General features: G+C 38.4%; 1 protein-coding gene across 1 annotated transcript in view; it reads left to right on the forward strand.

The window, feature by feature from the left end:
* nbeab (neurobeachin b) overlaps positions 1-16705 on the forward strand; it is a 257230-nt gene that overhangs the window by 217312 nt on the left and 23213 nt on the right. Inside the window, exons 44-46 of the mRNA XM_059534202.1 lie at positions 7856-7993; positions 9687-9806; positions 14670-14822. Of these exons, the coding sequence (XP_059390185.1) occupies positions 7856-7993; positions 9687-9806; positions 14670-14822 (411 nt within the window). The remainder of the gene's footprint in view (positions 1-7855; positions 7994-9686; positions 9807-14669; positions 14823-16705) is intronic.

Raw genomic sequence — 16705 nt, forward strand, 5'->3', positions numbered from 1 at the left:
AATGGACCACTGCCACTCTATCTACAATCTCAATTAGGAGTTTCAAAAATAAAAATTAATCAGGACATTTTAATGCAAAGGGAGAGAATATTTTTATCTGTATTAACGTTTTTTTATACTTGAAAATCCCTTTTCATCATTGTTTCAGTTTTGTATGCTTTAGATGTAATAATTTGCATTTTTTAATCTCCACTTTTCCTCTCCAGCTGCTCTCTACCTTTGTCAGATTGTCACATTCTCTTTTTCTCATGCACTCATTTGCTTACGTTTACATCTCACAAGCTCACTGACCTGAAAACAACCACATTCCTGTCTGAGCGTATCTTTCTCTATATAACGCTCTCTCCTCCGCAACCACTCCTATCCTCATTTCTAAATAATTTCTAAAACTGCAGACTAGAAGACTATTCTACTATCGTTTTGCTGTTTTTTCAACAGCCATTTGTGGAGACTGTTTAAGTGGCCGGATCTTGGCTGAAATAATTTTGTGGAAAATATCTAATAGTGTTGGCTGTGCACTATGTTGAACCTTAGCTATAATTCTTACCCTTTCTGCATTCAGCATGGGTAATATCTGTTTAAAATCTCTCTTCCTACAGCACTGTAATGCCTGAACATGTCAGTGTGGCACCAGGTGGGCAGAGAAAGCCCCCTGGCCTGAGGAAGACAGTGATGTATTGTAATGTATGCCTGTGACATCCACCCTGTGCTGTTTACCAGCTTGAGCTGCCTTCATTAGCAGTAGTTCACAGGTCTGCAGCCGTCCTGATGCATGTCCTTGGCCGACCTGGGGCTCTAACCTCTGAAGGTTCAGCACTGCTGAAACAAAAACAGGGGCTTTAACCTCCCTCCTGAGTCCCTTACTGTGAAGACCCCTGCCTTTGTTCAATAATGTATGGAGGGGTGTGCAGCCTCCAGGGTGAATGTGCATAGGAGGGGAGTGTGTGCTATTGTAGATAATGAGGTAGGCAGCTTTTTTGGCTTTGTGATGAATATGCTTTGTTCAGTTCCTCTTATTTTTCTTATTTTTTCCCCGCCAATGTTATCGAAATGTGTTCATCCATGCTAAAGATGCACCAGCTAGCAGGAACTGAAACATTGGTTTCCTTTAAATTAATGAGTGTGAATTTGATTTGAATTGGCCACATCCTACAGGAAGTTCAATTAGAATTTGAACTGGAATGACATAATGGAATCACATTCTATTGATCAGTCTGTCCGTAATTGTATCCATTGTTCTATCTGTCATTCTATATATTTGCAGTTTTATCTTTAGTTTTTTCTGTCTGTTGTTTTATCTATCAATCTTTATGTCCAGGTTCAAATTAAGCTTCATCCATTGTTCTGTCAGTCTGTTGTTCTATTGATCAGTTTGTCTGTTTGTCTTTTTATGTCTGTTGTTCTATATATCATATCTTCCATCAATCTGTCCATCTATCCGTCCATCCATTCATCCTATCATTTTATCTAATGTTTTGTTTATCAATCTATATTTCAAGGTTCAAACATGATTTTTATACATCGTTCTGTCTGTTGGTCATGTCTATCAATCTTCAAACAAGGCTTTATTAGTCCAATTAGTTTTTTTGTTAAAAAGCTATACTGTATATATATATATATATATATATATATATATATATATATATATATATATATATATATATATTTTTATAATATACATCACTAAATTTAATTCCACTTCCTTACATTTAAATTCAAATTGTGCATCCTGTTTGCTACATCAATTCAAATTAAATTTAGAGAATTCAACTGGAATTTAAAAGGCATTACCAATTCAACTTTCAAGATTTCAAAAAATCTTAATTTTGTACACCAATTACATCCAAACTAATTTGGGTTAACTGGGGGCAAAAACAAATAGTCAGCTTTTAATATGTGTCCTCAATAAACCCAAAAAGCAAATATAGCCATATTGCATTGCAAACATGTCTTGGAAAACATGTAAGTTGGGTTTCAGGTTCTTCTGAACACACCCTCAAATTCTCACCTGCCATTCTCACACAACTCCCAGAGTCCCAGACACGCAAACCGTGCACCGCAGTTCCGTGAGCCGTGGTCATGTGACCTGTCCAGCAGGAAACAGCTGCCAGTCATACTGGTGAGAATGCCCTGCAGCGCTGTTCTGATTGGCAGCATTGTGGAAAACTGCTGAAATATCCTGCTTGATATGTATCATAATTCCCCTCTCAACCCCACCTACAATACACACCTGAAGTTATTCCACCAATAGTGTGTGCATTCAACTGTACAGCTAATAACGAAAAACAGGTCTCTGGGCACCCCAGGGCTAAGACTCGCACATTTTTGCATGGCATCTACATTGACATGGCGGACAGATTTATTAGAATCTAATGATTATTTCCTTTTTGACAGACAGGTGGCTGATAGAAAAGGGAAGCCGCCTGGCTCGCAGCTATTAATTGGTGCGTGCTAATGCGAAGCCCTCATACGCTGGACCCGCACCAACTCTCTGCTGCGATACCACGTTATTCCACTTCTTTTGTGCAGCTTTGACAGGAAATTAGATGAAGTGTCTCTAACGGATCTTTTCGAGTGGGCTAGTGAGGTAGAGCGGAGAACTGACAGCAAACATAATTACCTGAGTTGTGCAAATCTCTTGTTATGAATGTCCGATTGTTCAAGCGAGCATAATTCTAGTTGACTGGACTTGCATTCACACAATTATCTCACCAAATATTTCTCATGAGTTGTTTTTCATTTTTATACATTCAAATTTATATTTGTAAATATAGATGTTCTGTTATAGACTGGGTTGCCAGCTCTCTCTCTCTCTCTCTCTCTCTCTCTCTCTCTCTCTCTCTCTCTCTAAAAGTATGTATTTATTTATTTAATGCATATCTTTTGTTTATTAATTTATTTATTGAAAGTGTTGTATTTATTTATTCATTGATACTTTCTTTTAAAAATGTTTCTATTTATTTCCTTTTTGTTACATTTTAAATAATTTGTCTAATTACATTTTAATTCTTTTACGTTGGAAATACAAAACATTAAATGAAAATAAAAAGAGTTGAATTTCAATGTGTCTATCCATGTATTTACATAATGCATACATAAATGCATAATGTTTACATAAAAATGGAAATTTGGTTATACATTAGGTCGCCAGTTCTCTCTCTCTAAATTTTTAATTAGTTTGTTTGTTTGGTTTTTTAAAGTGTTATTTATTTATTTAAATTACATTTTAAATGTTTATCTAATTAAATTTTTAGTCTTTTATGTTGAAACTTAAAATCAAAAGGCATTGGAAAATACTTGTTTTTAGCCTTCCGGCTGTTTACCAGCTCACTACAGAGATGTGCATTATGGGTAACGCTGAGCAGACTTGCTAAAGACCCTGCTGCCTTTACTTTCAGAGATGCCATATCTGTTTTTTTCTCCTCTCTGCCACCATTTTCATCCACTTCCTTGGTGCTCGGCAAGTCTTTTTCAGAGCTGCATCTGCTTTGTTTTGACTTGCAGGAGCTTGATTGCATTAGACTAAGGGTGCACATTGTGCTCTCGCTGGCTGACGAGGCCAGTGAAAACAAATGCTACTCCTCCTGACAGCGCACTGCCGGCACACACATCCTTAATTCAATTTTCTCTGATATATGAAATTATGAATGAGTGACTCCAGGGGAGTTAGTGCAGATTACACCAAATGACGGCATTCTGTTGCGATGCTCTGGATAAATGACTGGCTTATCTTTTGAACATGAGAGAGTAGCCCTCTTAATGATAATTGTTCTTGAAGCTGTAGTTTGTATGCTGCAAACTGAGGTAACCCGAGTAGAGGAGGACTTGTTTTAAATGTTCTTTTCTTTTGGTTAGCTGTCATTACATTTCATGAGCTCCACATAGCAGACCTGTCAGAAACAATTTTTTTTGCTATTTATTTACCAGAAGACTTTTTGACAAAGTACATCTTAGCTGCTGCCCATACTGCAGTAGCTACATGATTAGAGCGTGGGTTAACTATAATGACAGGATATTTATAAATTGTCTCATGATACTTGTTTTAATTTCCATAAACAAAGGCAACGGTTGCATTCATAAAGACAAAATGACATGCACATCCAGTGCGATTATCGTAAATTTACGGTGTAATTTTAGACTCAAAGCCTGCATTTATATTGTTCCTGCTCATTAGTAGAATAAATCTTTGCATCTTCTTTTAAAAAGTATTTAAAATGTGACAGCCATTATAAATAGCTTAACCCCAAGTCAAATGCTTATCTTTTATAGAGAGTGAATAAATGGATGCTTAAAGCTTTTATTTATTTTTTGGCATCTTATTGTCTCTAATATGGCAGATAGCTTTTTACTTAGCAGCTAATTAGCTTACTGAACAGATATTGTCCCTACACAGGTGTCTCTGAGGGTTTGATTTAATTAGGTCACAAGGGAGCTGCTCATATTCTTCATTAAATACTTGACTAATATGTGTGATGTGACATATACTTTGGCGACCTTTATTTTTTGCACACAGATGTGTGCGTCCTAATTATAGTTCATGAAACTTTCAGATATCACAGTCATAGAGTTAATTAGTTGCTATTTCTTATATTCTACGTAAAAAAAAAAAAAACATGGTGTTAACTGAATGATAACTACAATTTTTATATTATAATAACATTACTATTCGTGTTACTGTATTTTTTTAAATAAAAGTGTGTGAAATATTACAGCGTCTGGTACATTTTATATGATATATATGAGTTATATGTTGTTGTTTTTTTTCCGTCAGATCACATGCTTTAAATATGTTGGACTGGTTTGCCAAGATCAAGAATTCTCTTGTGAGTTTTTTTTTTCTTTGACAGGACTCTAGATTTGGGGGGGTTGAATTCTTTATCGGCTTCTCTGCTCTCACTATTAGCATCTGTTGCGGGGTGTATCTCCAGATAGCTTGGGGAACGGGAGTCTGGAAAGCTTTAAATTTACTCCAAGCCGTTTATTTATTTAAGACCGATTCCCTACAGGGTCTTGCATAAGACAATTACATGGTCCTTTGTTCACCCTGTTAAGTGCACTGAGCATGTCACTGAACATTGAATACAGGAATATGAAAACTGAATGGGAATTTTGGTTTGTAAACTCCTTCATCACAGCTTTTAGGAGCATTATGTTGGAGCTCTCTTTTGGAGCATTAGCTCATCCAGAAATTGTCATAGTGCAGTTTTAAAATGATTAAATCTACACAACTGAAAACAAAGACAACGGTTTTGGTGCTTTTTGACAGAGCTGGAAAACATTTATGTTGCCTGTCTGTTCCACAGCTGCTGTGCTGAACTGGACAAACACTCCATGTCATGCCAAGCACAATATTTCCCCAGTTAAGTGGGTCTTTTTGCTGCTATGAGATGGACTCATCTTGCAGCCAGAGCCGGTCCCACTCAGAACGTTTTTACAGAGTGCTAGACTTCCTGTGGCTGCTCAGCCAATCACGCTCAGCCCTAGACGTCACATGGCAGGTCATTATCAGCTCATAAATCTCAACAGATCTCCATAAACTTCTCTTTCATTTGCCCCAACCGTGCTAACATCGGCATGGATGGTCATTAAAAATGAAAGGAACTAAAGGCAGCGAGGTTGAGGAATGGTTTTGAAATTTCTTTGCCAAAGCGTGATTCAAGTAGGCTCAGTTCTTTCTGGGAAAATAGCAAATTATAAAATTGTTTGTGTTCCATTATCCTCTGCATTAAACCGTGTAGTGTTGTTTCCTTTTTATTTGAAAATGCCAGATATATCTCAGCTCTTAGAGCTATTTGTTATGACATTGCTCTGTTATTTATGCCATGCTTTGAGTCTGGACAAATTTCCCACACTGCTCTAAACAATCAAACGCTCTCCCACACTCACACTCCAGATCTCGGCGAGTATTGATCTCCCTCTAGGGCCGGTGCTGTCCTCCTTGTCAATCACACGTACATTAATATTGACTGCCCAAGTACCTGCGTCGCCTGTTGATTGGAAAGCTATAGAGGCCAATTTGTTCCAATATAACAGTTTCTTATTTGAGTGATGACTGCTTATTTTGTTTAAAAAATTTTTTTAAAAAGGGTGTCTGAAAAGCTCAACTGGCCTTCATGAGCTATTTTAAAGAAATATTTTACTTGGTACACAATCCTCATTTGCAACAAGGTCTGATGCAAGAACTAATTTTGACTGGTAAAATTAAATATTTTGATCATTCATAATAATGCTTTTAAATCTGAAATGTTGTCATGTATTTGTTTTTCTAAGGGCACTAGATCTTAGAAAGTGTGTGTGTGTGTGTGTGTGTGTGTGTGTGTGTGTGTAAAAACTGTTTATTAAATTATGCTGTGTATGTTATAGTTTTTTAGTTTACAGCATAGATGGATGTGTGTATATATATATATATATATATATATATATGACTTCTGCTAACTGCTTTAGGGCTGATATTTCATGAGTTTACATGCAATGAGCGAATGTGAAGTTGTTTTTATCATTGGGGAGCCATGCAGATGTTCTTTTACAGATGTTACTCTGACAAACAATTACAGTCCGAATGGGGCTTATGATGTAGTTGGATACATCCACTGTCTAAGTTTGACTTTCAGTCATTACCGGATTTAGAGAAGAGAGACTGTTACAAATTGTTTATGTTGTATGATGACAGGTTTATCAACATCCGTGTGTGTTTGAAAGAGAGGGGGAGGGAATTCCTTGGCTCTGAATGCCAGTATGAGTGTTTACTCTAGACATTGTGCAGGATTTTCTAGAGTGGTTTAACAGCAGAAGGATGGTCAAGGCAGAGCAGTGTGTGGACGTACAGGGTGTAAATCAGGTCAGACAGGGTTAAGCCAGGCTAGATTAATCGCTGTCTTTAGCTGAGGCCTTTCAGATTGCCTTACACACACATAAACACATAGAAAAACAGACATGCAGGCAGATAAATCCTATATAGATGGATTTTTACAAGCGTACAAGAAACATTCTTCTGTCTTTTGTTGTTGATAAATTTTTTTGAGTGTTTATAAGAGAAATGATAATGTTCAATTTGTTAACGAATCATTCTTTTGAGCTTGATCTTTTCAAGAAATTAGTCAGCAAATCTGAATGATTTGTTCACCAATCTTAAATTAGAAAAAAGGGCAATTCTTAATTTCCCCCCTTTTGTACCATGGAATAAGTAAACTCGTACTGATTTAGAAAAACATGAGGGTGTGTAAATTACCTTTTTTTGTTTTTTGCGTGAGCTATACTTAAAAAAACAAAAACAAGTTATCATAATAATAATACATAAAAGATCTGGCATACTATGCTGAAACATTTAAGTTTACTGTATGTTGTTTACTTATGTGCACTTGTTTATATGTCCTACATTTCTAAATTCGGTGCACCAGCGGGCCCAGACTAAGAGTACCTCAAACTACTGAACTACTAAAAAAATACTGCGTGACATACAAATATCAAGAAAAAAACTTTAGTTTCTCCTTAAGGAGTTTTGCTTAGCCTTCTCCATCAAACATTCATGAAGATACACACATGCACACACCAATGCACACAATGCTCTCAGCTCCACACATGTAATGTGTGCTATAAGTCTTTTTTATGTGATCGTTTGTATAAAGTGCACGGAATGAGAGCAACATGGCTTCTGTCTGTGAAACAGTTTGTGTGGAATGGTTTCTTGTCATTCTTGTGCGGTTAAAATGCAACTAAAATCAATCCATAGATTTTGAAAAATGGAAATGTGCTTGATATTGCTTAAATGACTGCACAGAATAAAAATCTATCTTGTCCTGTTAAATGCATGTCAAGATGGACAAACCGATTTTTTTCCATATGTGTGTTTCCTCAGCCAATCGGAGCGCTGAACCCAAAGCGTGCTGTATTCTACGCCGATCGCTATGAATCATGGGATGAGGAAACTCCACCCTGCCACTACACAACCCACTATTCCACTGCAGCCTCCACCCTCCACTGGCTTGTCCGAATCGTAAGTCTAGTTGATCGGATGGATGCAAGGAATTTGATGCCTTCAACATCTGGAAAGTACCTAGTTTTACAGGATAGTTAACCGAGCTGGGCTGCTTCTGGCTCATATTATGTCCTCTGTGAATGGTAAATTATATGATGTAAGTCAGTTTTTGACGAGAGGAAGTGTAATTACATCACCCCTTCATGAATATTCCAATGATTATTATGCAAATAGCCCTTTTTATTGAAGATTTGTATTACATTCGTTCTTTCATATTTACATGATACCATGGCAAATCTATGCAAAACTGTAATATTCTTCAAAATGTATCATTGTTGTACTTCGGAAATGATGCTGTCAAGAGTCTGCGTATACATAAAACATTCCAATACGATATCCCCCGATCCCAGTTAGTGGATCAAATCACCGTCAGTCAAAGCACACGTTAGTGCATCCTTTCACCGCGCATGTGAATCAACCCATACATCTCAATCCGCTAGCTTGATGTTCTGCTACAGAGAGCTGGTGAGTGGATTTCACAGGCTGGTAAACAGGCATATGTGACAAAGAAGTCAAAAACCTTTGCATAGTGATTTACAGGCTGGTATGTGACAGCTTTATGCCTCTCAGACAGAACGTGGAGCGCTGGGAAACATGTCCATCATTGTCTCCTGCTAACGTCCTCACTTGCCCCGAGTCTCCAAGTGCTGATCTGGGACAAATGGACTGGTACAAAAAAAAAAAAAAAACCAGATCAGAAGAGAAAATGAAGTTGTTCCTAAGGTTGAGAGGAGATTGGGTTGGAGTATCTCCTGATACTTTCAGTTTTTCCACATTTGTTACATCATATGACTATGTTTTACTAGTCTACTGTTGTTTTGTCACATTTTCCCTGTATGAACATTTTATACCAGAGCTCAAATCAGTCGTGCGGAGTGTTTTGATGAGATGTGCATACTTGTTTTGGGATCAGATTTTATGATGAATAGCTTGTTTTATTAATTCTAAAAGATTGTTTTATAATCACACCTCTTTTAATGAGGAATCTGTTTATCCATCTTGCGAGAGAAAAAAATAAAGCACCTAATGAAAACTTAGTAATTGGCTCTTCCGAGGCAGGCTGTTGCGTTGGTGATGATGATTTGGAAAGTTCCCCTTGGCAGCTCTCACACCGGGCTTGACTTGAGACTGTAGACACCATCATCTTTTCCTCTGGCTGATCCAGCATCTCCATGTCAACTCCTCGTACTGTCAGCCCAGACTGATGACCCTGAATCTGCCAATTAGAGCCGAAGCTGAGCTCCTCAGCCAACAGGCCTTATAATTAACTCCGCCTTGGGCACTGTTACAGAAAATGAGAGGACAAAAAAACCATCCACAAACTCTTCATAATCTGACAGATGAGTCCCTACATTGAGATGTTTTTGCAAACAGAACGTTTCCCAGAGCAATGGAGAAGGTCTCCATCATGAGATTGAATCCAATTACCATAGAAATGAATGTAGATGAATTTACTTTTTTATTCTACAGATGTTTAGCCACTGAATAGCATTAGTGCTTTGCAAAAAAAAAAAAGTCTAAACAAGCGCCTAATTAGCAGTCAGAATCATGTGATACCTCTACAGTTGTTTTCCCACATTATGAAAGATGTTTTTGAGCTTATTTGGGTCAATAAAAGTGATAGTGTTGTTTTGTGTCTGTTCAATTGCAGGAGCCTTTCACCACATTCTTCCTAAACGCCAACGGCAACAAGTTTGATCACCCAAACCACACTTTCTCTGGTATCGCCCGCTCATGGAGGCACTGTCAACGTGATACTGCAGATGTGAAGGTATTTAGATATCAGTTTTTGCACATTGTAATATCTAAACAGGCTTAGAAAGTAGTCATTAGTGCCTGACTGTTATGATGATGTGGGTGCAACATTAGTAGCTGCAACTGTGAGGAACTGAATAAACAGTTTCTCGAAGATTTTTTTTTTTTTCTCTTTTTTCTTTTCTCTTTTCAGTCTAATCAGTCAACCAATACTGGAATCATCCAGTTCCCAAAAAACAAATGGTATTGCATTGTTTTGATTTGCAACAACATTTAGTTCCTTTAGCTTCCAAGCTGCATCACGCTGTCCTTTTTCCATTTATAAGTGCATTTTTCGTGAAATTAAATTTTTTTCTTCATAAACATTAAAAGTAAAACATCTTTCAACATGCACATATTTCAGAGAGGCATCACATCATCAATGTTATGGTTGTTCCCCATTGCCCCGCGCTGTGGCTCAGCAAGCGCACTCTAGCTGACCTAAAAGTGTCATACTTTTCCAGCACACTCGGTGATGGGTTTGCTTCGCCCCAGGCAATTAATAAAGCATTAATGACAAAAGCTATTTAAAATGTAGTCTTTTATGTAAAGGCAGGGCTTTTTACTACCCCGGGCTGGGAAACAGCATCCAACAACATGAGGTGCAGTCAAGTGAATGGCTGTACAGGAAAACGCTAGATATGTTAGCAAATACAGCCTCTCGGACCACTACGGTGTCTGTGTGGATCATGTTAAACATATTTAATGGTCACCAATCTGTTAGGACAAAACAATTTTGATTTTTGTATTTTTTACTGTGGAGCAGGAGTTGTTTTTTATTATGTATGAGCAGCATGATTTTCATCATAAAAAACTACCTTTGTACTGAATTACCTGTATTACTATATACACTCACCTAAAGGTTTATTAGGAACACCATACTAATACTGTGTTTGACCCCCTTTCGCCTTCAGAACTGCCTTAATTCTACGTGGCATTGATTCAACAAGGTGCTGAAAGCATTCTTTAGAAATGTTGGCCCATATTGATAGTATAGCATCTTGCAGTTGATGGAGATTTGTGGGATGCACATCCAGGGCACGAAGCTCCCATTCCACCACATCCCAAAGATGCTCTATTGGGTTGAGATCTGGTGACTGTGGGGGCCATTTTAGTACAGTGAACACATTGTCATGTTCAAGAAAGAAATTTGAAATGATTCAAGCTTTGTGACATGGTGCATTATCCTGCTGGAAGTAGCCATCAGAGGATGGGTACACTGTAGTCATAAAGGGATGGACATGGTCAGAAACAATGCTCAGGTAGGCCTTGGCATTTAAACGATGCCCAATTGGCACTAAAGGGCCTAAAGTGTGCCAAGAAATCATCCCCCACACCATTACACCACCACCACCAGCCTGCACAGTGGTAACAAGGCATGATGGATCCATGTTTACGCCAAAATTCTGACTCTACCATCTGAGTGTCTCAACAAAAATCGAGACTCATCAGACCAGGCAACATTTTTCCAGTCTTCAACTGTTCAATTGTGGTGAGCTCGTGCAAATTGTAGCCTCTTTTTCCTATTTGTAGTGGAGATGAGTGGTACCCGGTGGGGTCTTCTGCTGTTGCAGCCCATCCGCCTCAAGGTTGTGCATGTTGTGGCTTCACAAATGCTTTGCTGCATACCTCGGTTGTAACGAGTGGTTATATCAGTCAAAGTTGCTCTTCTATCAGCTTGAATCAGTCGGCCCATTCTCCTCTGACCTCTACCATCAACAAGGCATTTTCGGCCACAGGACTACCGCATACTGGACGTTTTTCCCTTTTCACACCATTCTTTGTAAACCCTAGAAATGGTTGTGCATGAAAATCCCAGTAACTGAGCAGATTGTGAAATACTCAGACCGGCCCGTCTGGCACCAACAACCATGCCACGCTCAAAATTGCTTAAATCACCTTTCTTTCCCATTCTGACAATCAGTTTGGAGTTCAGGGGATTGTCTTGACCAGGACCACACCCCTAAATGCATTGAAACAACTGCCATGTGATTGGTTGATTAGATAATTGCATTGATGAGAATTGAACAGGTGTTCCTAATAATCCTTTAGGTGAGTGTATATTGAAAACAAACACACATACACACACACATATATATACACACATACATATCCAGTCAGTTAATTAAGATTAATATATATGTGTGTGTGTGTGTGGGGGGGGGGGGGGGTGTGTGTGTGTGTGTTTTTGTGCACACACACAAACACACACTCTCTTTTTTCTTTTTTACCCTTGTTCTTTTTATTTCTGTCTCAGTGGCCTTCAGTTCAGTCTGCATCACTTCATCCTGAACATATTCATTACCCACAATTCTCTCTGTAATGATCCCATGTAGCAGGAAACAGCTAAATAACAACATTAAAAGAGCAAATCAAAGTTCACTGGCCATTTAGTCTTTTTAGACTACTGCCTCAGCACTGGCCTTGTCTTATAAAGGTCATTATACTGTATCATTGATCTATTTCATTTATAAAAATGTGTTTATGTACATATCTGTCTATAGATATTTTAGTTAGATATTTCATGCCAATTTGACAATGTTTTATCATTGTCAAGGTATAAGAATTTGCTTTTATGTATTGTCAAAACATCCAGCTAGTGATCAGCAGAGCACTCTGGCCTCCTGCTAAGAGCAAAAGAGTCACTTTTTCTCCGATCGTCACCAGTCTCTCAATAATCTGTTGGTGGTGCTCTGTCTGACGGAGTGGGATGAGGCAGTCGTGCCAGGTGACAGCTCTCCAGGAGGGTGTCATTAGGGCAAGCGATGTAAAGCTGAAGAGTCTGAGTGTGATAGGTTTGTCAGCCCCTCACGGACGACTGACGCGCACAAATAAAAACCAAACACAACTAAAGCCCAGGCCTGGTCCTCTCTCGTCCTTCACTGTCGTCGTTCCGGTTTTATATCCCTCCATCTTCTCTGTGGGACTCGAGACCGGTGGGTCGAGCAGGTGTCGCTCATTTCCAATCACTCCACCGGCCTCGCTCCTGTTCCCACGTCTCTAGGCCCCGCCCCACTCGTCACATGCTCATAATCAATAGTGGATAACCTACACTGGATTCAATGCAATTTTAGGTGAACAATTTCTTATTTCTATTTTGGGTGTAATGCAGAGCTACTCCAGCTACTTTATATTTCCCATCCATCTAGAATAAGATGCCGGTATTGATATATTTTTTCTATAGATTTTATTTGTTATATATATTTAAATATCTTCTGGCCCTTCTGGATGTCTTGTGTTTTGTAAATCAAATTTTTTGTTTATAATTATTAAATTTATAATAATAAATAACCGGGAGGAGGCCCCGGGGAAGACCTAGGACACGCTGGAGGGACTATGTCTCCCGGCTGGCCTGGAAACGCCTCGGGGTTCCCCCGGAAGAGCTGGAGGAAGTGGCTAGGGAGAGGGAAGTCTGGGCGTCTCTGCTTAGACTGTTGCCCCTGTGACCCGGCCCCAGATAAGCGGAAGATGATGGATGGATGCATTATTAAATTTTAGAACAGCAAAATGTATCTAATATTAGAATTATTACTGCTCTAAAACTGATCATAATAGATTGATATGATAATAAATATTAATAATAATTGGGATTAATTGGCATTCTAAAGGATTGGGACTTAGTGGTCATTAAAGAGAGTTTTTAAATACTGACCCTACAGTAAAAACGCTGTGTTTTATTGTAGGCATACTGTTACTTGTGACCCAGCATGTGAAAGCCCTCTGTTTTATGGTGCTTTAAAGAACTCTTATAAGCACCAAGGAGATTTAGTTAAACAGCTCATTTCAACAGACGCTGTAAAAAAGTCACTTGAATCAGCATTGGGGAGAAAACATTCAACCTGCCAGCTTTAGATGTGTGCAGGCAGAATGAGTCCTTAAATGATTCTAAATGGTTTTAAAGGTTCTTCAAAGGCAAGAGCTTTTGAGTGACACTAAACAGGGAGGAGGTCACATTCCTTGTGTGCACATGCCCCAATGTACAGAGGCATGTCCTCTTACAAGGAATTATGGGTAATTTGCACTGATAGGGCAGTGAGAACAGAGAAGGATTGGGGATGATTAGCTTTCAGAGACTATCAGGGTCAGGGAAGTGTGTCAAAAATTAAGCAAAAAATGTATAATGCTTTCAGATCAGTAGAATGATAAAAACTTTTATGGTATTTGTGTATTTAAACTTCTAAAAGCAAAACTAGGGGTTAAAATGGGCCGTAAGAATCCATAATGATATTGCGACAAGAAATTGTTAGGCGTTCCAGTCCAGTTTTGGTTTTTGTATCAAAGCATATTTTCCACCATTTAATGAGTGTAATAATTTTTTTAAAATATTTGAAGTTTATCACATTTAAGCATTATGCTACCCTCTGTCATTTCAAATCATGGTTACTCAACTAAAATCCCAATTTAGCCTCTGGGCAGAACAAAACCAAACCTGCTTCACATACTTCAACAAATACAGCAGATCCATCCATCAGCTCACTTCAAACATTAATAAAGTTCTCTGTCATCTCTCGCGTTTCCTTTGTATTTTCACCCTCCCCCTTCTCTGTGCGTTTACCACATTCCCACACTCTCCGAGTGTTTTTAAATGTACTCTGATGGTCCTTCACTGGTCTCCTGAGGTCGCTTTCCATGGCCGCCTGAAACATTGCCAACATTTTGATTAATTGAACTACAAAACATGCAGTGTTGAAAGCATTGGTATTTTTGCATGTGCATTTAAATCCCCTGTTCCTTGTATCCCTATACAATATTGCTGAATCGGTTTTGGAAATGTTTGGATTTGATTTGAGCTTCTCTTGCTTGTTCTCTCCCTCCTGTCCTCTTCCTCGGCACCTCATAGGAGTTGATCCCTGAGTTCTACTACCTGCCTGAGATGTTTGTGAACAGTAATGGCTACTGTCTGGGTGACAGGGATGACGGTGTCCCTGTTTGTGATGTAGAACTACCAGCCTGGGCAAAGAAACCAGAGGACTTTGTCAGGATCAACAGGATGGTAAGTCAAACTCGCCACCTAACCACAACATCACATGGCTAATGTCTAGGCCTGAACAGAATCGCACATACAGGATTCTGTCATTCACAAGGACACTTTGTAGACACCATAGTAGACCTTAGTGAGCCTCTCTCGTCTCAGAACCCAAGACAATAGTACTATTTGACAATAGTAGATTGGGATTCTTGTTCCAATTAACCTTATGGTTAAAAACAGTTGAACTGCTTTATATTTTTGTGAAAACTGTGATACATTTTTGAATATATACGATAAGACCTTCATGCAAATAAACTTATTCATTATGTATTGATTCAGAAAATGTGGGTGAAGTATTGTTTCATGTAGGCCTACTAATGTCATATTGCTCTGCTGACTATATCACATTAACTGATTTAAAGTCTGAACCGAATCTGCGATCTTAAATTCAGTATTTAATCTGTAATCCATTTCCTTCTGTCTGTTCCCTTGAGATCACACTCATTCGTTCAAATGAAACAGCATCCTGGTCCTCTGCAGGCCTCTGCTTGCTGCTTTTCCACAGTGAAGGTCGTAATGTAGTGCACTGCTCAATACTAATGTAATCTACCGCTGACCTGAATGATGTCACTGAGGACAGGCCCGGCCGCTGTCCCTTATAATGTTACCCTAATACTGGCTTCATCAATCTTGATTTGGCTCGTAGCAGGCAGGATGGATGTGTGTGTGTGTGTGTCCACCAATCCCTGTAGACTGGGCTTGAAATTGTGTTCTGCCTCTTATAATGGCCCTATCTTACACATATACTCATTAAAAAAAAAGAACCGCTGGGACAAATGGGAATTGTATATGCTGCAAGATGTGTAATTTGCGTATTTGTGCATTTAATGATTGTGTATCAACACTTCTGCCTTTTCAATCTATTGAAGATGTGTTGTGGCCTATGCTGCCTGAGGAAAAAGTGCGTGTGTGTGTGTGTGTGTGCACTACAGGAAACACACTTGACCTTTTCAGATCTAGTGACAGTGCTGGGGCGTGTGTGTCTTGTGGAGGTGACCTTTCCTCCAGGCCTCTTTTTCTGTCTTTCTTTCTTTTTTTTTTGGGTTTAACACATTCAGTTATTGGGACACACATGCACATATCCAAAGATCACACAAGTAGCTGTCTGTTAAAGCAAGATCTTCTTAAGAAAGGGCTTGAGAATGTCAAAACACCTCAGACATATCAAACTATTTTACATGAGCCTTGAATGGGGCAAAATGCATTCAGGGCTCACACTTTAGTTTCCTCTTTCTGGTAAAACTCAATTTTTTGTCACCCAAAATACAGCGTCTTCATATTTTTTACAAAAGCTGGTGTAAATAAGACATAATAAGCTTAAACCCATTTGACATTATTCTATGGAACAGAACAATAAGTTTATTAGAAAAGTCCTGGTGCATTTTTCCATAATTATATTCCTCTTAACAATTTCAATTAAAAAATTCACTAAAAAGAACCGAAGAATCATTCATTCTGTCGTTCATCAAACATCTCACTGGTTCTGAATAAGAATTATGATTCATTTTAGCTAGCTTTTTCATGTAAACAGTTCACGAAAATAATTCACAAGACAAATAAATGATTAATTTCTTTGCATATTAGTAAATCTTCTCAAATTGGGACCAGAAAAGCAGCATTAAAGTACCATAATATTGGCCCGCACATCCGGTGTGCTATATGTCAAGTCTTCTGAAGTCATAGGATACATTTTTATGAGGAACAGATTGAAATTTAAGTCAGTATTTGCTGAAAACATTACTTCTGTTGTAGCTCTCAAATCTTACTTGGTTGATCTCATTTGATTTCACTGACGTCAATCATGTGTTGACATTATTGACAAACCATGTTTAAATATTTCTCTTGCC

This window comes from Carassius carassius, chromosome 41 (genome assembly GCF_963082965.1).
Source record: "Carassius carassius chromosome 41, fCarCar2.1, whole genome shotgun sequence".
Classification (NCBI taxonomy): domain Eukaryota; kingdom Metazoa; phylum Chordata; class Actinopteri; order Cypriniformes; family Cyprinidae; genus Carassius; species Carassius carassius.